Raw genomic sequence first — 23,311 nt, forward strand, 5'->3', positions numbered from 1 at the left:
TGACTGGTAGCAGTGTAAAATTAATAATCTACAGGCTCAATCATCTTGAAATGTTGCTCCAATCCCTCAAGAACAAATAGCATTATAATAATACAGAAAAACACATATAGGTTAATCATAATATCCGAAATTATCATTTAGAAATGTTTTCTTTTCCCTTGACAGGTAGTTGCTCTAACCGCATTAAATTCGCATTACCGGCTTCTATACAGATTCTGGGCAACTCCGGATAACCTTAAAGGGTCAGAGATTATGATGTAATGGAATTCACCTCACATTAGAAGTGTCAAAACCTGATCAGGTGATCGCAGCAGTAACGATTGTGGGCTGTCATATTTGTTCCGTGGGTCGCTTATAGCAGAATGAACTGAATTGAACGCCAGGCAAACGAGGTCGATGGCCTTTTTGTAAACTGTGTCCCTATGAAAAGACAAACAATTCTTTTTTTATCAATTTTACAAACAAAACAGCCACAGGAATAGAGTGACAGGCATCACAGGTAAATAACTTGAGAGATATCACTTGGTGATAATAAGAAAAGGTTAAAAATTGCCTACTAGGTTTGGTTAAATTTTGAAGTGAAAATTTGAATAAATTACGCTCATTCTTTGAGTGCAAGATGCCGTAAAGCTGAGCTGTACACGGTGTGTTGTTTAAAACAGGATGGTTCTAAGTTGCAAAAAGTTGCAAGTAACATTTGATTCACATAAAAATCTTTACAACATACGGGTTTTATAACGCATACATATAAAATTAAAATTCATCTACTCGTTCGTTACATTTACTCTGATGAAGCCCTGTATGCCGAGGCGATATATTAGCTTTTATTAAATCTATTCTTTTTTAAAATTCTTGTTCACCACATTGGGTTCTCGTCGTCGTATTGCTTTGTTTCTGACTATTTTCGCATTATTACGCATTGCAAGATTCACAGAATCCGGCGGACAGCATATCCTGCATTTCCTCCTTCTTACAGATTTTATAATGCTTATTTGTTGGATTTCCTCTACTAGTCACTGAATGGGTTCCAATTCATAAGAGTATAGAGAATTTTGTGAAAAAGGACCTCTAAAAGGATACATACAAATACGTAACTCAGTTTTGTATGTTCCTTAAAACGTGGAAATCAGTACTGAAAACTTTCTATTTGCCTTGGAACGCAAGCTACAATTAATGGAATAATTACGGAAATAGCCAAACCTAATTCTTGTGCTTCTGATCAGATGGCACTGAGGCATAACCAAGCTGTCCGGGTTGGCAAGATATTTATCGAATTCAATCTGCAAGAAAAACAATGAGCATCATCAATAGAAAAGGGTTCGACAAAGTCATGAAGGAATGATACTAGGAAATCATGCTGTTATCAAATGAAAGCGACAAGACACTACGACGAATGTTTCAAAATCATTAAAAAAACTCAAAGAACATTTCAATGCATTGGCTCTTTCTTTCATCAAACCCGCATGCGGGACTATCGGAGAGGCGGGATTAATTTCTCAAAGTATACAAAAAGCGGGATTATTAGAGAGGTAGGAATATTAGCGAAGCAGGGAATATAAGAGAGGATACGGTATCTGGCACCGAGGAGCAGGTGGGCGGGGGGGGGGGGGGCTTTAGCCCCCCCACTTTTTGCAAAAGATGCCAAATATTAAGTATTATTAAGTAAACTACCAGAAAAGCCTCTTTTTATACGGTTTTAGCCTCCCCGCTTTTTTCAGACCCCCCACTTTTCTCAACGCTCCGCGGTGCCTGTATGTGCATATCGCAAGTTACACAATGAATCATATTTCGATACTGCTAACCTGTTTGGAGCATCTATTGAATCACAGACCTAAGTAAATTAAGAAAGCTCCCAAACTGTGTAACAAGAATCGTGACCAATGCACCATAAAATATGCCTGCTGTACCCAGAATACAACAGCTTGGGTAGACTACGGTCACGGGTTTAATTAATTCAGATACATTGAATATTATGTATAAAAATACAAATGCCCGTGTAATTTTGCACATTACATCTACATTCAATAAACTGCCTGAAACGACCTACCAACAACAACCAACTACTTGTAGAAACGCATGCATTACTTTTATGAAAACTTCCTTCGATCAAAAAGCCTTGCATATAGATCGGCATAATTATGATATGACTTGACGTAATTATGAAGTGAAGACGGCCAAAAGTTTTTAAGGAACTTAAAAGACAATAAAAAAAATGAACTTAGGTCCTGGAGTCACCGGGTCTCTCATGCCTACAAGTCAACGTACATTTTTTTTTTATAAGAACAATTTTATAAGAACACGTGCCTCAAAACTGGTCAAAAGTTAAGAACAACTTAAGAACAAGCTGAGGCTGAGCTTCTGCAAAATGCAATTTTGAACAACGTTTTTTCTCAAAATCGAGGATTTTTAGCGATGTGTGGGTGCTTTTTCAGTGAATATTCAAATTTTTCAGCAAATTAAGGCTGCCTCACTCACTTTGTTGGCAAATGAGGCCTGAACAACTCCCTAGAGCGAAAAAGCTAGCAAAAGCACTGCTTACACCCTCTTGATTTAAGAACAAATTAAGAATAATCCAGCCTCAGATTTTCGAAAAAATTAAGAACAGTCAGCCTGAACTTAAATTTACTGGTTCTTATAAAAAAAAGAGGGTATATAATACTTTAATTTGAGAACCATCGTTTTCTGGTTTCTTTGTAATGACGCCATATTTTGTTTGCTTTTCTTTATTGAAAGTAGCTATGGAAATTCTAATTTTTAACAGAGCAGCTTTGTAAGGCAATTGACTTTAAAAATTGAAAATAGTCCTTCCATGAATGTATTAAAATTAAATTAAAAGAAAAAGGGTGCTTTCTTTCTTTGAAAAATCATCGACCGCTAACCCCTCACAATTGAAGATTTCCAAAAATTTCTTTAAAGAGCCGGCTGTTACCAATACTGACACACCACCTAATGTCATTTGACTGGTTACGGCTCCTTAAAAATGCGTCAGAACAATTCGACTAAGGCTCCGTTTACACATTTCCTGGGTAGATTCTACTCCAGGTCAGGTGAACACGCATCAGTAAAAAAATTATGTTTACACGAGCCTGGCTCAGCAGGTTCCTTACGATGGTTGACCTAACCCGGGTCAGCTTAACTTGTTAGCTTAAGTGTAAAAATGACCCCGAATTTGTTACTTCGAAATGTTTATAGACGTTATAAATAAATGTGTAAACGATCCTGGATTTTGCTGAACGCGACTTCAGAAGAAGGTTACCCATCTCAATGGATCAACCTTACCATTGAGAAGTGTTACCCGGCAATGCGGATTGAGCCGGGTTGGCTGCTGCTATTATGTAAACGTAACAGTTGCGTGTTAAAGACAGTCTGCCCCCTATTGTACTCAACTTTACTTCACGGGAGTGAACTTTACGCACCGTTGAGCTTGATTGATAATTAGACGATTTAAACCAATCAGAGACAACTTTGACTCCAGAGCCATTGAATAAAATGGCTGTGTTCCCGTTGAAGTGAAGCTGTGGCTAGTAAAATTTGGTTCCCTGTTTTGTCTGTGCAACAGATAATTCAACAGGAAAAAGAAATGCTTTCATTATCATTCAATTCAAGTAATCAAATCTTCTTGCCACTTCCGATATCCTTTTTGCTGCCAGTTTCAAATGTCGTCCACTGCCGCAGCTAGGCCAGCCGAAGCAAGCAGCGTAATCCGTTAAGGCGAGACAAGCTATTATTCATATTAGCCAATCATTCAGGGGACAGACAGATGTTCTATCTTTAGAGAAAACATCAAAGAATATCTCTTCTGTGTCACTTATACCTTTTGTGTCACTAGGCCTTTTGGCAGAGCCTATCGCTCCACCAAAGAGCTGGTTATTCACCGTCCTAAGAAGAACTCTTATCGTTACATTTAAAAGTCACGATAAGGGTTCTTCTTAGGACGGTGAATAACCAAATAGTTAGTGAGCAAGCGGACTAGGCTTAAGGGCTAGAGATGTTCTTTGATGTTTTCTCTAATGATAAAACAGAAGGACTAACTTAAAACCTGATCAAGACACACTAATAACATAAACGGAAGCTAATTAACAGGACAATACGAACGTCACAATGCATGTTGACAGAAAACACATTGCCATAGAAAGGCGTTCACTAAAACAGGCAGGAATGGAAAAATTTCTTAATTGATTAAACATAAAAGCCAAACTGTTACATAAACTTGATTTCACCGTAGACGGGATGACCCTCTAAGGCAGGTTGCAGCGAACTCGGGCTCGCATGAACGTTGAGTGTAAACGTTACATGTTTCTTCACATGCAACCAATTGCTTTAAACTTAAAGATGAGTTTTTATGCTCAAAATCAGTCTCAAAATACAACTTGTATGCCAAATTTCCCTTTTTTCTTAGATACTCGCCAATGTTCATGGTTACTCTCGCATACTCTCGGATTTTATCTAGGAATTCTGACAAAATTTCTGCCTAATTGCTGGCTTTGAATTATGAAAAGGAACGACGTCGGTTGAAATTAAAAACACCACACTGCGAAAGATGAGCTTCAGATTGCATAAAACTTTACAATGCTTTTTATCGGTGAACAAAATGGCGGGTCATTAATAATTTAGCAATCGGGCCTACGCTGGAAGGATGTTGTCGTGTGATCCGTATATTTCATCAGTCGATTGAAAGAAACAAACTGAAATCATATTAGAAACTTCAGAATCACCCTTAAATTAAATGAAATTTAACATAAAATCCTTACACACGACATAAAGAATGACAAGGCTCTTTTTCAAACTAAATATTTCGAAAAGAGATAATGTCGGCTCTTCAACGAGAACTTTTTACTCGACTTAACATCAGAGAGGAGTTAAGTTCAATTTACCAGGAAACGACAGCGTAATAAGTGAAAAAATTACGAAGTTAAGGTGTTTGACCAATGCTGCAGGAAAGGGGAGTTGAGCTGGATAGAACATAACTAAGCTTCTAAACTGATTCGAATCACAACAGACATAGACAGTCTCCTCGCTTGCTGAGACCAATTGCTCAAACTGGGTGAAAAGCACAGTGCCGGCAACATTATGTTGGATTTATATTATGATAAATATTATATAAGGTTAAAACTGAAGCGGGTGCCATTATTTCACAAAAGCAAAAGTCGTCATGGAGCTGCATACTCTAATAAATGTTGAGCACAATCGAAAGTTTACGTCTCCTCATGTTTTACTTGATTTTAGTTTAATATTTTTCAGAAAACAACATACTCTCATTTTTCAAAATTTTCTGCGCCAATTTTTGGTGCCACACGAAGTTTTAAGCTTAATGCGGTCATAAGACAATTATCTTAATTGAAACAAAAACTATACGATATTCTGGTCCGCTTTACGGCGTAACTCATTTTGTTGGACGTTTGAGTTGAGATCTTCTGATCCATGAAAACTCAACGAATACATATACAATCCAGATTGATACAGATACAACTATAATCACAGGGGCGGATCCAGACATTCGCAACATTCGCACTGGCGAATGTCAGATTTCCACATGCCTTTTGTGTTTGTCTGTTAATATATTTTAGTGAAATAAAATATAATATAATATATTTTGTGAATATTGTACTAGAAATGACCAGATAATAAAATAATTTTCTATGTCATAGTCAGATGGGATATAAGAGATAAAAGTTTTGTTTCCTGCCCTAGTTTCCGAGATGTCACTTTGCTGTTTACTTTTTAGGTTTCATTCCATCGTATTCGTGATTTAGAGATAATATATTCTAGAAGGAGCTCCCCCTTCTACGCATAAATTCACAGAGCACCAATAAGGTTTGATGCGAATGTCGAATGGAATTATAATATATTAGGCATGTATGCGCAAACGAAGTAGTACTGAAAAATGTACGCCCAAAATTTGTGCGAATGTCAGTCCAGCTATGTTATTTAGCCATTCGAAAACCAATAGGAAATGTATATGGGAAAATATTTTTGCGAATGTGGCGAAGGTAGATGCGAACTATGCTCGGTAGCCAGTTGAGGGAGAGAACCTTGGAAAGTGAGCAGATAGCAACCTCGCTTGCAGATCAACGGCTATGATTGTTTTTGGAAAGCTGTGGAGAGATTTGCTTGCAGAAGAGCAGCAATTGTACTTCAGAATGAGTGAAAGGAGTGAATTTTGAGATGATTTTGAATTTTAAATAGCGGATTTCTTATAAAGATGTTCAAAGTTTGTCGAAGATTTTGATAGATGGATGGATAAGATGGCAATATGCTTTTGTGACTTGCAATTGTTGGACCGAAATTTTGCCTATGTCTGATACGGTCTGGGGCTCGCGACGCCTTTTGCTTACCACTAGTTTTGAATAAAGCGAAGTCGATTAGCAAGATTATAGTTTACATACCATAGCTGCTTTGATACCTCCAGGGTCGAGGCCAGGTAAAGTGGACAAGACGACCTGCGTGAAAAAAGAAGGTTTCATCGCTTAGGATTGTTAGACTAAAAATCAGTAGTAGCTTCAGTTTTGCTAATCCGTTGAGGGAGAAATTTTGAATGAGTATTAAACTTACAAAGTTTTAAAAGAACTAATTTTTACCTGTTTTAGATCACTTAGCAATCTATTCTGAGATCAAACATTATTGGCAAATACACTCTTTTTTTATAAGAACCAGTAAATTTGAGTTCAGGCTGATTGTTCTTAATTTTTCCGAAAACCTGAGACTGGATTGTTCTTAACTTGTTTTTAAATTTATAGGGTATAAGCAGTGCGATTTCTAGCTTTTCGTTCTGGGGAGGTGTTCAGGCCTCTTTTGCCAACAAAGTGCGTAGAGACAAACTTAATTTGCCGCCATGTTTTAATATTCACCGAAAAAGCACCCACAAATGGCTGAAAATCGTCGTTTTTGAGATAAAACGTTGTTCAAAATTTCATTTTACAAAAGCTCAGCCTCAGCTTGTAATTTTGACCCATTTTGAGGCTCGTGTTCTTATAAAATTGTTCTTATAAAAAAAAGAGTGTACGATATTAAAAAGGAGCTGAGTATATGGTGTGTCAAATGATTCAAATTTCATTGTTACAAAATGTCTCTATTAGCGTCATGTGTAAATTTGTTTGATAGAATTTTAAAAAAAACATTTGCACATAGATGAAAAAAATTTTTTTGCATTTAAGCAATATTTCAGGAGTAATTCCCCCATCCCAAAGTTATTGGAAAATATTCGCCAGACATTTCTGAAATGTGTAGATAGAAGTTACGTTATTCAACTTTGAAACAAACTTTGGTACCAAGAGAGATCAAACTTACTCCAGAATCCTTCGGATTGTCTCTTATCACTGAGTAAACTCGTCCTAGGCCCGACCTGTTGAGTATGAACGATGCTTGTTCGCTTAGCAGTGTGTCTGAATGGGCCTCAATCTGTTGTTCAAAATGAAAACACAGTCTTAACTTTAAATCAACAACTGTATTTTTGCAGCTACAGTAAACTCCCGATAACTCGAACCCCCGATTATTTGAACATTCGCTGAGTCGAACTGACATTGGATTCCCTTTGCCTAATACTTTTACACAAGGGGCAAGAAGTAGCATGTTGTCACTAGGCTGAAGGAGTTCCAAAGCATTATGGTTATATTGTTATAGTATTATACACCAGTGGTGTCGATCAAGCTTTCCCTATCACTGGCGCCAAGACTAAAAACATAGAATGAGTCTAGCGTTGGAAATAACCATTAAAGAAACTATACACTACAACAACTCGTTAAATAAGACTCAAAATGATAATTATAATTTACTTTCTTAAAGGCATTGAGTCATGATAAAATGGAATGGATTGGGCAATGCTATTGGTTGGCCTGGAACTGGTCACATGAACTCACCTCGTACTGATTAACAAAACAATTTCCATCAAAAGCAAGTTGTCAACAACGGATGCAAATATCACATGAAACAGCAGCGATCACGCCGAAACCAAATGACCCTCTATAGAGAAGGCCTATTTAACATGACTCAATGTCTTTAATATATATTCCAGAAGTAAAAATCGATAACTACCTGACCCGCAAGCATCTCAATCTTAATATCTGTGAACTCAAAGACCGAAAGTGTGGACTGAATTTGATAGAGGCAGTTGACCATGTATGTGGCCATATCAGTAGAGTTCAATCGACTTGCAGACACTGCGCAAGCCTGCAGTAACGGGTCCAGCACCACGGAAAGTATCTACAAAACAACAAGAATTTACAACAACAGCAACTAGGATCTACTGAATGGGTTTACTACAATCATAGTTAATAGAGTTTTTTCTATTGACTATGCTACAAAGAGGTGAATAGAATACGCTAGAGGGTCTACTCGAGGCAGTTCTGATCACAGGAAGTGAAGCCGGGAGCAATTTCATTTGCACAGCAAAAACGGAGAAGTGACGTACAAGCACTTGTATAAAACGTGCGATATTTAGCAAAGCATTCAGGCAAAAATTAAGTTAAGAGTGATTAAACTGGAAAGTCTGATACATCTAAGAACGGAAATAATTGGATTTTAAGGAAAATGGGAAAGTAAAGTAAAATATGGACATTAACAGTGATGGTACCGATCGTTGTTTTGGAGGATCTATAGCATTTTTTCGCAGTCCCTAAACATTTTTAAACAAAAAGAGTTTATTGATCTGATGGTGAATAATTGATTTGTTCATATTTATGACCTGTCCTTTTATTATTTTTGGCGTACTTTCGCATAAAAACAGTAAAATATTTGAAGCAGATGTTTTTGACGATGTGTATCAAGTGATCACCTTGCAAGGCATTGGTCATGAAACTAGAAGGAATCTAGCAAGTACCAAAGAAATAAAATTTAAGGAGAAATCGATGAATTTTAAAGAAAAGCGACAATATTTAAGAACCTGATATGGTAAGGATAGGCCTGATTGTGAACGAACGGGTGAAGTAAAATTGACCCATCACCACTTATGTCCGTAGAAATACTGGAGGCATCCGTCTTACTTCCAACCCTGTTAGAAGACTGTTTTTGTTATCAGCCTGTCAATTCTTTCACCCAAAAGCAACGAGATGAAACAGAACGCGATACACTGAGAATCACTTCTTGCCGTACAATGCTTCACTGCCTTCCTACAGAGTTATCCCTCTCGCGTATTCTATCACCTCGTTGGTTTACTTTAACCTTTCTTAGAATATATTTGTTGAAGGCACTCTTTTGAAGCCTGGTTTCTATTTTATCGTAAAACGATCAGCAACAGTTTATGTTATTCAATACCACTATCTTTTTGAATATGAAAAGTGGACAGATCCGGAAAGAATGATCATCTAATTGGCTGATTGGGCTCTCGTGATTAAGGGGAAACAAAAGAAAAGGGCTGCAATAATCGTCGATCGTCTGCCACGATTGTTCCTTTTAAATCAGGACAGTCGTTACGATTGGAAAAGCTCAACTGTCTCGACACTTACGATCCACGACTGCAAACAATACTTAGGATCGTATTCAGATATGAGGATATCAATGCTTACATATTAAAGAAGAGTTTGACCGTATGCTGTTAAGACTGGTATTTGGATAATATTTAATGAGACATAAAAGTTTCAAGGTGGGAAGTACAAAAGAAGGCCATATGACCAACTCTTCTTATCAAGTTTTATTCCATTTTCAGGAATGTAAATAGCAGGGACAAGAGCTAGATTTGGTGTCAAAATATTCTTGGGTAAACAAATTTGCTTGCGAGTGGACTTTACTTTTCTTCGAATGGCACTTCCAGCCCTGCCACGCCCAACTATTCCAAGCCCTACCTCATCCCATCCCGTACCGCTCTGTACCAACCCTATTTTTTACTGAACATGAAGAGTGCCGCTTCTCTTCATACCACAACATCAAGGTTATCATTGTTTGGTGCATTCTGGTGACCTACATTTAAAGATTTTTTGCGAACTTCTGCGAGCCTCTGCGAACTTCTACGAACTTTTCAGAAAATTTTCTACTCAGCTCGTTCAGCCACCTTTGTCGAGACCATCTTCCGATTCTTTGCTATTTAAAGACTTTTGGTAAGTTATTCTCTAAATTCATAGTGCTTCTGTGAACTGAAATACGCGTGAAATTTTCCCTGATTTAAGAAATATTCACAAACAATCTTTACGTGGCACAAAACTTAAAAATGGCTTTAAAAACGCAAACTTGATGTAAAGTGTTTGCTTTTTTCCAAGCCATTTTTAAATATCCATAAAGTTTTCGATTTGTCCAAATTTTCAATTCTATTTACCTTACTGCATCTTGAAGACCAATTTCTACTATGAAAAAAACAACTCATTTCTGACGCAAGTCACCAATAAACAGACTAAAAAACGATCAATTTCTCAAGAACATCTCTAGGTACATTCAAAGCATTTCTACCTTATCATAATCCTTTTGCCTTTCCTCCAAAGACGTAATAGCAGCATCATGGCTCGAGAGAACTTCTCTGAGGAGACTCAATGTCTCTTGGACAGACACGCTAGGCCCAAGGTCTGATGGTGGAAGCTCTATCTGCAGAGAAACAAATAAATAAAGGCAAACATTTTAAACAGTTTTGAATGATATCAACTTAAGCATTGCTTAGCAATATAGTTAACAGGAGATCTCAAGGCCGATATCCACTCCAATCTCTTTGTCAGCGTACGAGCATTCGTATTCTGAGATCACTTTGGTCGCAGAGATTGAATTTTGCTCGCCTTGGTCGAGGGGAATTAATGAGATCTGGAGTTTCACAACGGACGAACAGGTAAACAAAAATACTGAAGTAGTATCGGTCTTTACGTCTGTATAAAGAGGGCAAAAATAATTTCAGGGTACCACAAAAAGTAAAAGTAAGGCTGATTTTATTAAAAAAGTTGGACCAGCTCATGTCAACAAAGCCTTATTTTGTTAGTGTTTCTTCCAATGTTAAGTAGAAGGTCGAGCTATTAATGCAGCAACAATGGTCTAGGGAAATTGAATATCTGTAGTATGGTCACTTGTCCTATACATTATGCAACGGAAAAATCCAATGAAATGTATAGAAGAAGCTAAACTTTGAAATGGCGCGATTCCCGTCCTGACAGTCAAACAACATGAAGTTGGCGGAAGTGACTAATTGCCACATAAAAATTCCATTTCTACGATCCATCTTTTTAAAATATGAAGAAGTCAAGCGAAACCAAGAAATTATATCTGTTACCTTTTCAGAGAGTTTGTTGCCCCATGAGCTCAAGCTGTTGTAGAACATTCTTTGGCATAGTTCTGACATCTCGTGAAGTGTTTCAATCACGATTGATTCACCACCAAGGACTGGGCTAAATAGAAAAATGGTGCTATTATATTGATGTTATAAAGTGAATTTCAGATCTGGTTTGATATGGCCAGTGTAGTTATTGTTCTGCTACATAGCTTGTAAATGCTTGCTACAAAAGATTGTTAAATGATTGAGCCAGTCAACTGGCCTTTCTCACGATCTTTGATCGTGTGTCTACGATGGTTTCTGGGCTCAGTGGGAGAGCCGAGTATATCAATAATGTCTTTTATGAAGCTGGGAGAATTCCACTTTTTGATATTATAATTATGCATAAATGTGTTTCTAGTTAAACTTACTTAGACATATCACATTGTATAAGAAAAGAAATAGTAGTGGTCTTTCAACATCACAGAACAGATCGCTAGAAATCATCGAATTTATCGTCAAAGGATAGAATGGATGGCTATTGGTAAGTCACGGTGGGAATGAAAGACTCCTTCAAAGAATAAAACGGATCAGTCTGGAAATATTTTTTATAATTCTTTACGTAGGAATCACAAGGTGTGATCATATCTAGGGAAGGAGGGCACTGCTTGATAAGAATGGCCTCTTAGTGTCCTAAAACTACCTTCGGATGCCCGTCAAATGCCCCTGTTGCCTTTTGATAGGAGTGGCAAAGGGGGCTAAAGTGCCCCTTCCGTAGAAGTGTCCTTTACGCCGGCCTTTGGTAGGAAATCAAAGAGATTCATATGAAATCCTGACTGTAGTGCTTAATGCCCTTTTATTCCAGCTGGCCCCCTTGCCCCTCGGTCGTTCAGGCGTCTTTGTCTAACATTTCAGAAATTTAGGAATGATTGATCGAAAAGGGACATAAACTAAACGAAACTTAACATTTGATAGCAAAATGTCATCAAAAAACATCGTATAGTACGCATTCTTCCCAAAATGGAAAACAAGAACATTGCCCAAAGAACTGCCAAAGCACATTTTCTTTATTGAAGCACATATATACATTATCCTCAAAAAAACCCTCACAAGTCAAGAAAGGCTCTGAATTGCTATTTGACTCAAAACTATCGGATTAACATTTCACAGAGCCTGCACACAAGAAATTATATTGTCTTCAATTTTTCAGAAGAGGGATTAAGGTAATTATATTAAAGTATCAAGCGACTTAAAAGATAATCACAGAAAAAGAAGCAATGACAAAGATTCAAGAAAAAATAATATCACCTGATAATATGACATTAGAAAGTATAAGCTCACCAGATTAAAGCATTGTAAAACTTGAGCAAATTTCCCAGCTTAAAAAGGACAGGTGCATCTGGCTCTGACGTAATAACTTGCTCAACTCTAACCTACAAGATTATCGTTAGAGACATCAACACAACGGCGACTAAGACGAAGTTTATCAAAAACACTAAATATAAGCATTACAGGGTGTGATTCTGAAGATTTCGATATTCAAATAAGATTATATTCGTTTCTTGTTTAATAAAGGGGAAAACGCCTTTGATGTATCCTAATTTTCTTTAGCAAGTTCTCAAAGCGAAGAAATTTGCATATCCATGTTTGTTTGTAATCGAAAGAATCCATGCTCTTATATGATTCGGGTGTTAAATGCGACTTGTCAATATCACGTGGTCCTTATTCCTGATTGGAGATTGGACGCTGGTTGAATGAAAGTTATATTTCAGGTAATAAAGTAAAAATGCGTTAGAATAGGAAATCGTTGAGCTCCTTCAAGGAGCAATCTTAGAGCCTTGAAATCTTCGATGAAGGATATAATTATTTTCAAAATGACAATATCTGACGAGCCGCCAAAAATGGCACATTTGTTACTGTTCTTCAAGATTCAAACATCAAGCTTAGGGAACGGCACATATCACATGCCTGATGGAAAAAAACTAACTGTGTAAGCAAAGCTATGAAAGAACACATTGAACTGTAACAGCATCATAAATTCAACTGCAAAGAATACCTTGAAAGGTCGAGAAACGCCTTCGGTAATATGATTCAAAACCTCCTTCATTGATGATTCTTTATCTGCTGAAAAACATGTTTCAAAAAAGTTATTTCCAAAACTGATTTTAAAGAAAATTAATAAATAAATGATCAACTATCGATATCGAAATATTTTAATAAAATGACCAACTTATCTACGGAATCTTTTTGCTTTTTATATTCTCAAAAAATAACAATAATTTTTTGCTTAGCTACAGTTTACCACTATTTACTAGAGTTAAAGATTTTACAAAATAGCAAACAAGAAAATATTACCAAGTGGGTGGAATAATACACGTTCGTGGAAAAGGAAGAATACAGGTTTCTCTAAAACAAATTTGTTCGAAAATTTTAGAGGCCTGGACATATTTTATCGTTGCTATGAGAATTCGATATCGTTGCCATCACTCTTCACATAAGGATTTATCAGACCACGAGGCAACAACTACCTTCTGGCTTTGTCCTCCGTAACAAACTATGCAGCAGCTCTTTCTCGCTAGCAATACTTTGATGCAGCCAGCCTAACATATCGCCAACATATCTACAGTTAAATAAGAATAACAACTTTGTGAAAGATTCGTACAAAAAGCCACATATCCTTAAATCATTATCCATTCTACATCAATATACAACACTTCCCCTAGCCATTCTACCTCGAAACTAGGCCCATTTTTTTAAGCTAGGCCCTTTGAAGGCCCGTTGTACATCAAAACCACACCCTTTATCGCCATAAGGATACACTTTCTGCTGGATTGACTGAATAGCTTTCGCTAAATTTGTTAACATTGGTAACTCAAAAATGAAGTCCTGTAATTTAAGAGCCAAAACAAGTAACAGAGACTTAAGTGAAAAGGTCGCTAGGACAGTAAGCTAGGAAAATTCTCTGCGCTTGTCCCTTTACTCATATATTTGTCACTTAGCTGAAATAACGATACGTCAAGCAAAACCAAAACATGCTGACCTTATTGGGTCGTGCGAGTGTAGTTCTATTGGTCTTGGCGTTCCTCCAGGTCCTACAAAACAAGAAAATATTATCCAATAGTCTCCTAATATAAACGAGGCTGATAATAACAGCTTACAACTTAACATTTGTATCCAGTTCTGAATTCTAACAAATGGATTCTCTACACCACAATTAAATTTTGAGCCAAAGAATCTCTCACACTCCAACATTTCAAAATAACGAGATAAAGTAAGAGAAAGTAGGCAAAACTGAAGCAAATCTCGCCCAACGCTCCAGAAAAACAGAAGCTTAAATTCTAGTGAAAACCTCTAATAGCATCCAGCCGTTCCGTACAGAAAAGACAGTCTCGCTTGCATAATGATTTGGCACACTTAAAAAATCACATTTCGTTTGGGCTTTCTAACTTAATCAAATATTGCGTGGCTGAACCTTCTGTTTGAATTAGTGGAAGCATAACAATGGTACTACAGTAAGCTTTTAATATCAGTGGCTGATTGATGCCTTAACAGCGATACCATACGAGCTCTAGTAAAATACAAACAGCAGAGCAATTTTAATATTATACTTTCCTTAAAAACATTCCCCTTTGCAAAAACTTGAAAATTCAAAGAAATATGAATCTCTCCAGACCTCCTCGAGTCAGCGCATCGATGAAGCATCTGACGACCGCAGACCGTCTTGCCCCACCAAGCTCATCCAGTGTGTACTTGAAGAGAACAGGCCTATCCTGCAATGCTTCCATGGCGCGACACAAAGCACCAGTGATGTCAGGAGAGTCATTCGTCATGCCTCTGCATTCATCTATAAAATTTAACGCTATGAATTATGCTTTGATATCAAACAGAAAAATGGCCCAACAAACTTATACCGATTGGTCATCATAATTCATAGATGCATAAAAAATTGAGGTTGTAAACAAGGAAAAATAAACAAACAATCATTGCTAGATAGTGTACCTTGAGTCCATCGGTAAAGTTTTTCATAAGCCGTTTCTTGATAAAGTGCCATAGTCTCCATGATTTCAAGCCTGAAAAGAGATTAAAGAGTTGAAAAGGAGAGAATATGTATAGAGCTTCTGTTGGAAGGTTGATGTAGTGTTCAGTTGTCTGACCTCTTTTGCGTTGGGTCACATGTCGACCTCGGCCATAAGAGGGAGTAAGACTAGCTTCACCTATGGGTTTAGTACTCTTTGTGGGGGTTATAGCAGGATGAGATGGTGGTGACACCAGCTCAAGTACCAATGTGCAAAGGACTAGAAAAAGTCATCACCCCTTTAGTAAAAGATACTTGGATTCACTAATTCTATACGACATTGCAGACAACAAATGAAACAGAAAGTGTGCATAACAGAAACCTTACGGGCGTCTTGCAAAATTCCGAACTGTTGTCTGAAATAGCTTGCATAAAATGGGAAGTCGCCTCCTAGACTTTCTCGCTATTGTGGAAACTTTGTTAGATACCTGTCCTATATCGTGCTAGTGTATTTGCTTGGTGGTGATCAGTTCTCTAGATTGATCAATGAAACTAAGTTTCACAAGCAAATTGGACAGGAAGTATAGTCGCTGCATTGCACTAGCATGCCAATACTTCAGGTAAAGCCAAAAATGACCAAACTGCAACCTAACTTCAAGGCAAATATCATCCCATTGGTACACATGAGTATAACCAGTAAAGGCAATTGCACACCACCCCTTTATAGATTAAAAACTGATTTCTTCAAGACAAATTTGTATTGGCACCGTTTTAAACAAAACTTTTTAACAAATGCCTTTTGCTGTGATCCTTCTTACAATTCTTTCCACAGACAACAGATTAAATGTCCACGTGTAAATATCTCACCCTGCTCTTTGCTGCTTTGAGCGTAAGAGAAGCTTGCAGTCTTGGTGAATTTGCTTGGCTCGAGCAAGAGCTTTAAAGAATTCCTGGAACAAAGTTGAGAAAATTTACAACAGCAGTATAAATGAATTCAAGGATGCTGTTTCAAGAGTGTATTTAACTACTCTGGTACAAAGGAAAGTGCATTGATGTTGGAACATTTTAGCTGCATTAGGTGCAGTTTAGTTAGCACGTTATGGGCGCAGCAAAGATATTAAATAAGGTTTGATTGTAACAAGATCCCTTGTAAAAATTTTCAAGTGCCCAGGGGAAGATCTTTATTCAACAACATCTTTTTTTGCTGCTTTTAAACTAAACTTTTACTGTCTATAATTTTCTTTAAACTATTCCAGGTATCACTTTCAAAGCTTCTTGCTTCATCATCCAATTTTACTGTGTCGATGCAAAAATTTGGGAAACCAAAAAGAGTACAAAAACAACAATATCAGAAGAAAGCCATGCTCTATAAGCAGAGTTCTAAACAATAAGTATAATCAATTACAGAGACTAGCATGTTTAATTTTAATCACTATTCAGAATGCAGATAAATTAGATATACCTCTGTTATGTTCACACCACGACTTCCTCGCAATACTTTGATTTCCTCCTGCTTCAACTGAAACTTCTCCAAAAATGCGTCTGCAATCTTTGCTTGCATCTCAACTTTTTTCCTGCAATTAAATTTTCAAACTGGCTTCAAAAAAGTATAAGGGTGCTCCAGGGACATCCATAAAGCATTGGGATATCCAGTAAACTGGATAATCCAGATCGCCTTTTTTCAATAATCTGGTGCCGCTGTCATATGCGTTTCAGTAACCTCGTGAACCAGGCGCGAATCTAGGCCGGTTGCTCAGGTTTCAGAAAGCCGGTCAAATTCTCAGAGCTATATTATCTGCGAATCTTGGATTGGTATCTAAAATTCCAATTGCAACTATTGCCTCATTTCTCTCTGACAGACCACAGTCCCTTTGTTTTCATAAAAAAATAAACCCCCCACACAAACACAATGAAAGAAGGGCGTGAAATTATAGAGAAGTAGTATCTAAAAGAATAGAATTTCTCAATTTTGTGAGAACACCTCTCCATTGATTAAGAGATTCAGACTCCCTTATTTACCTTTTATCCCAAAGTATCCAAGAAATTGCTATCTATGGTCAAATATTGAAACCGGTGGCTATTTTTAAGACTCGCAGCATTTTTCAGTTTGTATTTAAATGAGCATTTTTTTGAGGAGAAGTCCAGCAAATCTTCAAGTAGGGAAATTTATAACATTTGCCATAGAATAAATGATAAAAGTTGTATCTTCTGTTTTTTTCTGTTCTAATGCAGAAATGCTATGTCCAAATTTATGAAAAGATAAGAAAACTTATAGATTTTGGAGGGGAAATCAAGATTTCTGCCCCTCCCCCTTCCCCTTCCAATGAATTTTTCTATCTACGCCACTACCAGAGAGGTAACAGGGGAAAGCACTCCGAAACCAGTCAAAATTGTTGCTAGATCCACACCTCTAAATGGTTCGAGTACAAAAACACATGACAATTTTGGTTATAAGAACATGTAACCAAGCATTTTAACAACCGGAAACCAAAACGAATGGTTGAAATCAACATTCAAAACGGTCTGGGTACAAAAAGGTGATACAATTTTGCTTAATGCAAAAATAAACCCAAGCCTTTAAACAATAGGGAACCAAAACAAATGGTGGAATTTAGCATGCAAAACGATCAGAGTGAACAATCTTTCTGGTCAATACTTTTCAGAATGTAAAGAAATATCTAACTTTTTTAACAAAGGGGTGCCAACTAAAAGCCTTGCTGTGACTTCCCTTGTTAAGTTTAAGCAAAGAAAGTACAAAGAAAGTTCAAGACTCCAAAGTTTGCGTGATTGACAGACAAGTGTGAAATGAACCAAAATTCGAATATTTGTGTAATTAGATTTCAATATAATTTACCCTATTTCCTCTAAAGAATGCCACGATGTTTATTACAAAATCCACAATTTGGAAGCAGCGTTTAATAGAGGTTGGTGCCTATCGGAGGGCAGCATTTAATACAAAATGACAAGGGTGTTAATTGAAAAAGACAAGAAAAGTGTGATAAAACAGCTACAAACATAATTTAAACAATGTTTTTCTTTCCCAAAAACATGTGATAAAGGTTTTGTGAAAATTGTTTAAAAGTTTACAAAAGACTAAATATGCAGCCTTTAATGGAGAGCAGCATTTGTCTGAAGGCCGCGTTTATCTGATGGCGGCATTCATTAGGAAATATGGTATGCCACCTGAATTAAATAGAGCACAACATACCTTTCATGTTGCAGTTTTGTTGTTTTTCCAATCAGATCAGATGTCATATCTTTTGATGTCTAAAGACATACAAGACACACATGTCTTTAAAAACGATTACAGTAAATTTAATATGGATTGGTCAAATTTGGACAGCAAAACCTCTTGTGAAGAATAAAAACAATTTTGATTATATTGAGTTAGTATAAGTTGTGATTGAACTTTTATTCATTTTGACCAATTGCCTGAAGATCATTTTGAGGATATTGGATAGCTATATGAACTTCATTAAAGTGTCCCCTGGTCCTTCCTTTTGTGAGCACATCTTGTCATTCTTATGCCTGGACTGGAAGTACAGAGAGATGGCAGCTCTCTGTATGAGTAAGTGAGTACACTGTAGCCATTTAAATTTGATAAGATAACCACAACCTAATTCAATTTCTATTTAAACCACAACTCACTTGGCCCATCAAAATATCAAATTGTTAAGTACTATGATAATTCTTTTGCATTATTCTATAATTATAATGGCTTTGATTCTTAAATAAAGTGTTGCCAACCTGAAGTCTGCTTGTCATTTCTTTGCAACAACAATCCATTTCTTTTATGTCAGCAGTTATGGCATCCAGTTGCTATCGGAAAATTGGAAATATTGGTGAAGCCCAAAACAAAACTTAAAAAACTAGAAGAAGTAGCTGGTGCAAAACATTTGTTATTTTGCTCAATTCTTAGGTTCTTTACTTTTGAATCACTGTTGTGCATGTAAGGATATCAATGAAAAGGAAGGCAATAACAATATGGTAGGTAATGACTAATTGGGGAAAGTCCATATGATGGATGTGAAAGATACCAAAGAAATTTTGAGTCAACATTGATAAAGTTTATTTACCTCATAATAATTCTAAATGATGCTATGTTGCCACAAACATGATAGTGGTCACCTCTACATAGATCATACTGGGCGCTCTACATTAAATGAAGGAGTAAGAAAGGAAAAGATTGACAAACACCTCTTTGACATGTCTGAATTGGCTTTCAAATTGCTCATTGGTCGCAAGACTTCTTCTTTCAACATAGCTCCTCAAGTTTCTTCGAGTTCTTAAAGTATTTTCATTGAAAAATACTGATAATGCTTTTAATGCTTCAACTAGTTCCTAGAAAATTCAAATAAATATTTCAATGGCATTTCATCATCTTCATTGTATCAGTAAAGTTCTAAAACATAACATAGTTGCTTTTCAGGCTTAGAAAATATAACTGAACTGGTGGTGCTGTATCAACAAGTCAGCCTTTGACCTGAGCAAAACCGTAAATTTAAAGAATAAACCAAGTCATCCTTTTTCATCCAAGCAAGTTAAATAGATGATACAAAACCAGTGTATCAAAACACCAGAAACAAAAGTAAACTGAATTAACCAGATTTTGACAGAAAAATGCATTTGAATATCAAATCCACTGTGAATGTTTAGGGATACCATGGGCACTTTGGGAACATCAAAGGCTTGGTACAAAATTTTGCCATCATCCTGAAATAATGCTCTTTGTGGTGTTCATGAAAATTAATTAAGAGGCACATTTATTAAGGGTATCTAATCTTTCTTGGAGTGCATTAAAGATCAAGGTAACATTATTTTTCACTTGATGTTACCCTATACTAAAGTATCTTAAAATAGGAATTTTCTGGTTTTTCAAAAAATATAGACACTTTAGCATTGTTGACTTTCATCATATCTGATTGTTGATTATCTGAAAGAAATCAGCCAAGAGAAATCATACAAGAGCTGGGTCACTCATGTGGGTTTTCGCTTATGAAAAAGCCTGAACAAAAAAGCCTGAGAACTAAAGCCAGTACATCTGCATTGGATCTGCACTTGAGAAGATACCTGTGTGAGAATGCCAATTTCCTAGAGTAATCATATTACTGTATCTCCAGGTGCCATATTCAAAATGGGAATTCTTAAAGTACATCTGTGGTTATTCATCACTAACTTGTGGCCACAGCTTCAAATTTTACATTTTAATATAATTTGTTTGGTTAAGTCTCTTAGAAATACTATGACTCAAGCTGATCTATGATAATTATTGATAGAGGTTATCTATTTTAATTTCATTTGGCATTGTATTTTCTAATTTTGCAATTTTTAGCAACATCTTTCCAGAGTTGAAACCTGTTTTGATTGAATTCATTATCATGGTATGTTCAGTCCTTGATGTTAACAGAGTTCTTGGTCTTACAAAAGTGAACTTCAAGCATCTGATGAAAGGATTAGAATTCTTACTATTTTTATAAAACAGGATTTCTTGACTCTATTCATTAGTCAAGTCTTTAATTTGAGAATCAAGAGCATTCATAAATGGTTCTCATCAAAACTGATTTTAAAATTTGTAAACAAGTTACTTTCATAACACATTTTAACAAAATTGAAATGATCAAGTACATAAAATTGTGTTTCACAAGAGGTGTTAGGAAAAGGTGTCCTCTTGTTTGTGAGAAGAGTCAAGAAAGAAATCAGAAAACTTGCGTTTCTTAATTTTTTGTAAGAGCAATTTTATAAACATGAGCTTAAAAATTGATCAATTAATAAGAACATATTGAAAACAAGCTGACTGGGGTACCGTATAAAGTAATTTTGAGGATAATTTGCTTACTAATGCAATTTCCTTACTAACTTTTTAAATTATGACCTGTCAAAAGTCCCTCTTTCCAAAAGAAAGAAGAATCCAAAATTCAGCAACCTATTCCAAATATAAACAGTAACTGCATTGTGCATGTGTCTGATTTCTGAAAGCACACAACCTGATAGAGTGGCAAATTATATAATTACAGTATATTAAAAACGAACAAGTGTAACAAGTTTTCGCCCTTCACGGAAAGGGCAAAAACTGTCAAAATTGCAGATTGTCATGTTACTGGATAAATATTTTAGTTCAATTACCTTATCACTTTCGAGTCTAGTTTCCAGAATCTTATTTAGTTTTCTTGACAATGGGTTTGTTTGCTGCTGTTGGGTACTTGGTTGATTCACAACTCCACTATTTTGGTCCGCCATTTTAAAATGGACGCGTTGCACATCTTTTTTGTGTATTTCTCAACTCTGATGTACCTCATGTAAAACGGTTCTGCAATGCCAGTTACGAACACTTGTCAGTGGCTGCGGAGGCGAAGGAGAGATGGTGGGAGGGGACTGATTACACAACCCTCTAAGGTTACGGATATAATTGTTATATATACTCGTTATAGTCCCTAAATTAAATATTTGATTAATTGATAAAAAGAAGACACACTTAGATAGGCGGATCGATTTCTGCCATCAAGATATATCGTATAACTTGCTCTTCTTTCTTTAGTTTCAAAATTCAATTCAAGGTGGTATTGTCATTTGATAATGTACGACACTCAACAATGTACATTTATGACAAGAGCCTGGGAAGCAAAGAGAGAAACGACGAGTTTTGGGGGAGAGCGTTTAATTTTACATAACTATTGCCATAGCATCAATATAATAGAATGCAAATGTGCAACGACACTTCCACGGTGATTGCTGCATCGTCTTGAAAATTCTTCTACAGAACAATTTAGTTTTTCCTTACGCATGGCTGTTTGGTATTGAATAGGATATGATAAAGGCATTGCCCTATAAAATGAAAAATGTTTATGGAAGAGTGAATTGTTGACAATCGATAAAAAGAACTTGACAGATTGCACACTATGGAAGAGAACAGAAAATAGTGTGTTAATGAGTGATACACACGCAAGCTTCAAGTCAAGAAAAAGGTTCTTATAAAAAAGGCAAAGTTGAAACAACTTGCTTAGTGAAAAAAGAGACAAGACCAATTTCTGGTTTCTTGGCAAACTAAAAAAGTAATACATGTCGTAAGCCCGACTTTAGTTTGAAAATACGAGCAAACTAATTTGGCGGATGGTTACAAAAACTTCAAGATAGACGTTTTATTATGATTCAGCTGTGATGTTATAATTTTAATAGACATGAAAATTTAAAGAACTAAACTTTTCAGCGAAAAATAATTCTAAGCCGAAAATAAATATAAACCACACACTTTATACATTCCTGTCTACTTGAATTTTTGATAAACCTAGATAAGTCTCAAATTAATCAAAAATTGTTTTCAAACTGCTATTTCAAAAAATGTAAGTAAAGTAATTTTCCTAGAGAGTGACAAGTAGGAACGAGCAGGAAAATTCTCTTGAATTTATTGATCAAATTTTATGAGAATGTATCAATTCACATTGATCTAAAAATCTGATTACACATATATGTAAACTACACTTCCGAGAAGTCTCTTTTCAAGTTTTTTAGTTGTGTCCGAGGCAATATTGTGACGTCAGATAGATCTGTAATTGTTCACCGATTGCTGCCTATTCGTAATCAACGTTTGATTGTGACGTCAAATAGATGAACGGTGTATAAATAGCGATCAGCAATGATTGCGGATAACTCTTTTTAAGTTCGCTTGAAGGTTTGCACAGCAAATTCGACAAGTGTTGGAAAGTCGTAATATTCGTTGTTAACGATTTAAGAGACTGTATTATTTATTTGAGAAAGATCGCAAGATTGTGTTTTTTCGATCTTCGGCATGTTAGTGTCAGTTCTCTCGTTTTACTTGCTAATTGCAAGTAGCATAATGAGTTTGATACATTTAAGCATTGACAATCCAGCAAAGGTAAGTTTCCAAGATTATCTATGATACATTCACTTTTCTTTCTATTTATTAATGGTTTATTTTACTATGAACAAAAAGATGATCATTGACATAGAAATATATTCTTTTATTTCAATAAATGATGATAAGCCTTTTGGTGTCAAAATAAAGGCAATTTGAAATGCTAGACTGAGACTCAAGCTTTCCATTGATGTCTTTCCTTCAACCTGTCAACTTAAGGTAGAGTCTTGGATCTAGTGAAGCTTCTATCTAGTAAATGTTTTTTAATTTC

The 23,311-nt window shown here is 36.1% G+C and overlaps 1 protein-coding gene across 3 annotated transcripts; it reads right to left on the bottom strand.

Annotated features, from left to right (window-relative positions):
* Window positions 1-21,460, bottom strand: LOC135684829 (conserved oligomeric Golgi complex subunit 6). 3 transcript variants are annotated; one of them, XM_065200507.2, is made up of 19 exons: window positions 21,294-21,460; window positions 19,368-19,511; window positions 18,918-18,989; window positions 18,379-18,437; window positions 16,633-16,744; window positions 16,038-16,120; window positions 15,155-15,225; window positions 14,829-14,999; window positions 14,196-14,247; window positions 13,684-13,775; window positions 13,212-13,279; window positions 12,497-12,588; window positions 11,177-11,291; window positions 10,375-10,506; window positions 8,032-8,199; window positions 7,288-7,398; window positions 6,387-6,440; window positions 1,201-1,280; window positions 1-420 (listed from the first exon to the last, which is right to left on the bottom strand). In XM_065200507.2, the coding sequence occupies exons 1-19, from the start codon at window positions 21,405-21,407 to the stop codon at window positions 273-275; spliced, it is 1,938 nt and encodes a 645-aa protein (XP_065056579.2). In that variant the 5' UTR covers window positions 21,408-21,460; the 3' UTR covers window positions 1-272. The 3 variants fall into 3 exon arrangements, with proteins under 3 accessions (XP_065056579.2, XP_065056580.2, XP_065056581.1); XM_065200508.2 differs by having other exon boundaries at window positions 13,212-13,276; window positions 21,294-21,459; XM_065200509.2 differs by lacking the exon at window positions 21,294-21,460 and adding an exon at window positions 21,028-21,254.
* Between the last annotated feature and the right edge of the window lie 1,851 nt (window positions 21,461-23,311).

Source organism: Rhopilema esculentum, chromosome 21 (genome assembly GCF_057945365.1).
Source record: "Rhopilema esculentum isolate cy_ngs chromosome 21, ASM5794536v1, whole genome shotgun sequence".
Classification (NCBI taxonomy): domain Eukaryota; kingdom Metazoa; phylum Cnidaria; class Scyphozoa; order Rhizostomeae; family Rhizostomatidae; genus Rhopilema; species Rhopilema esculentum.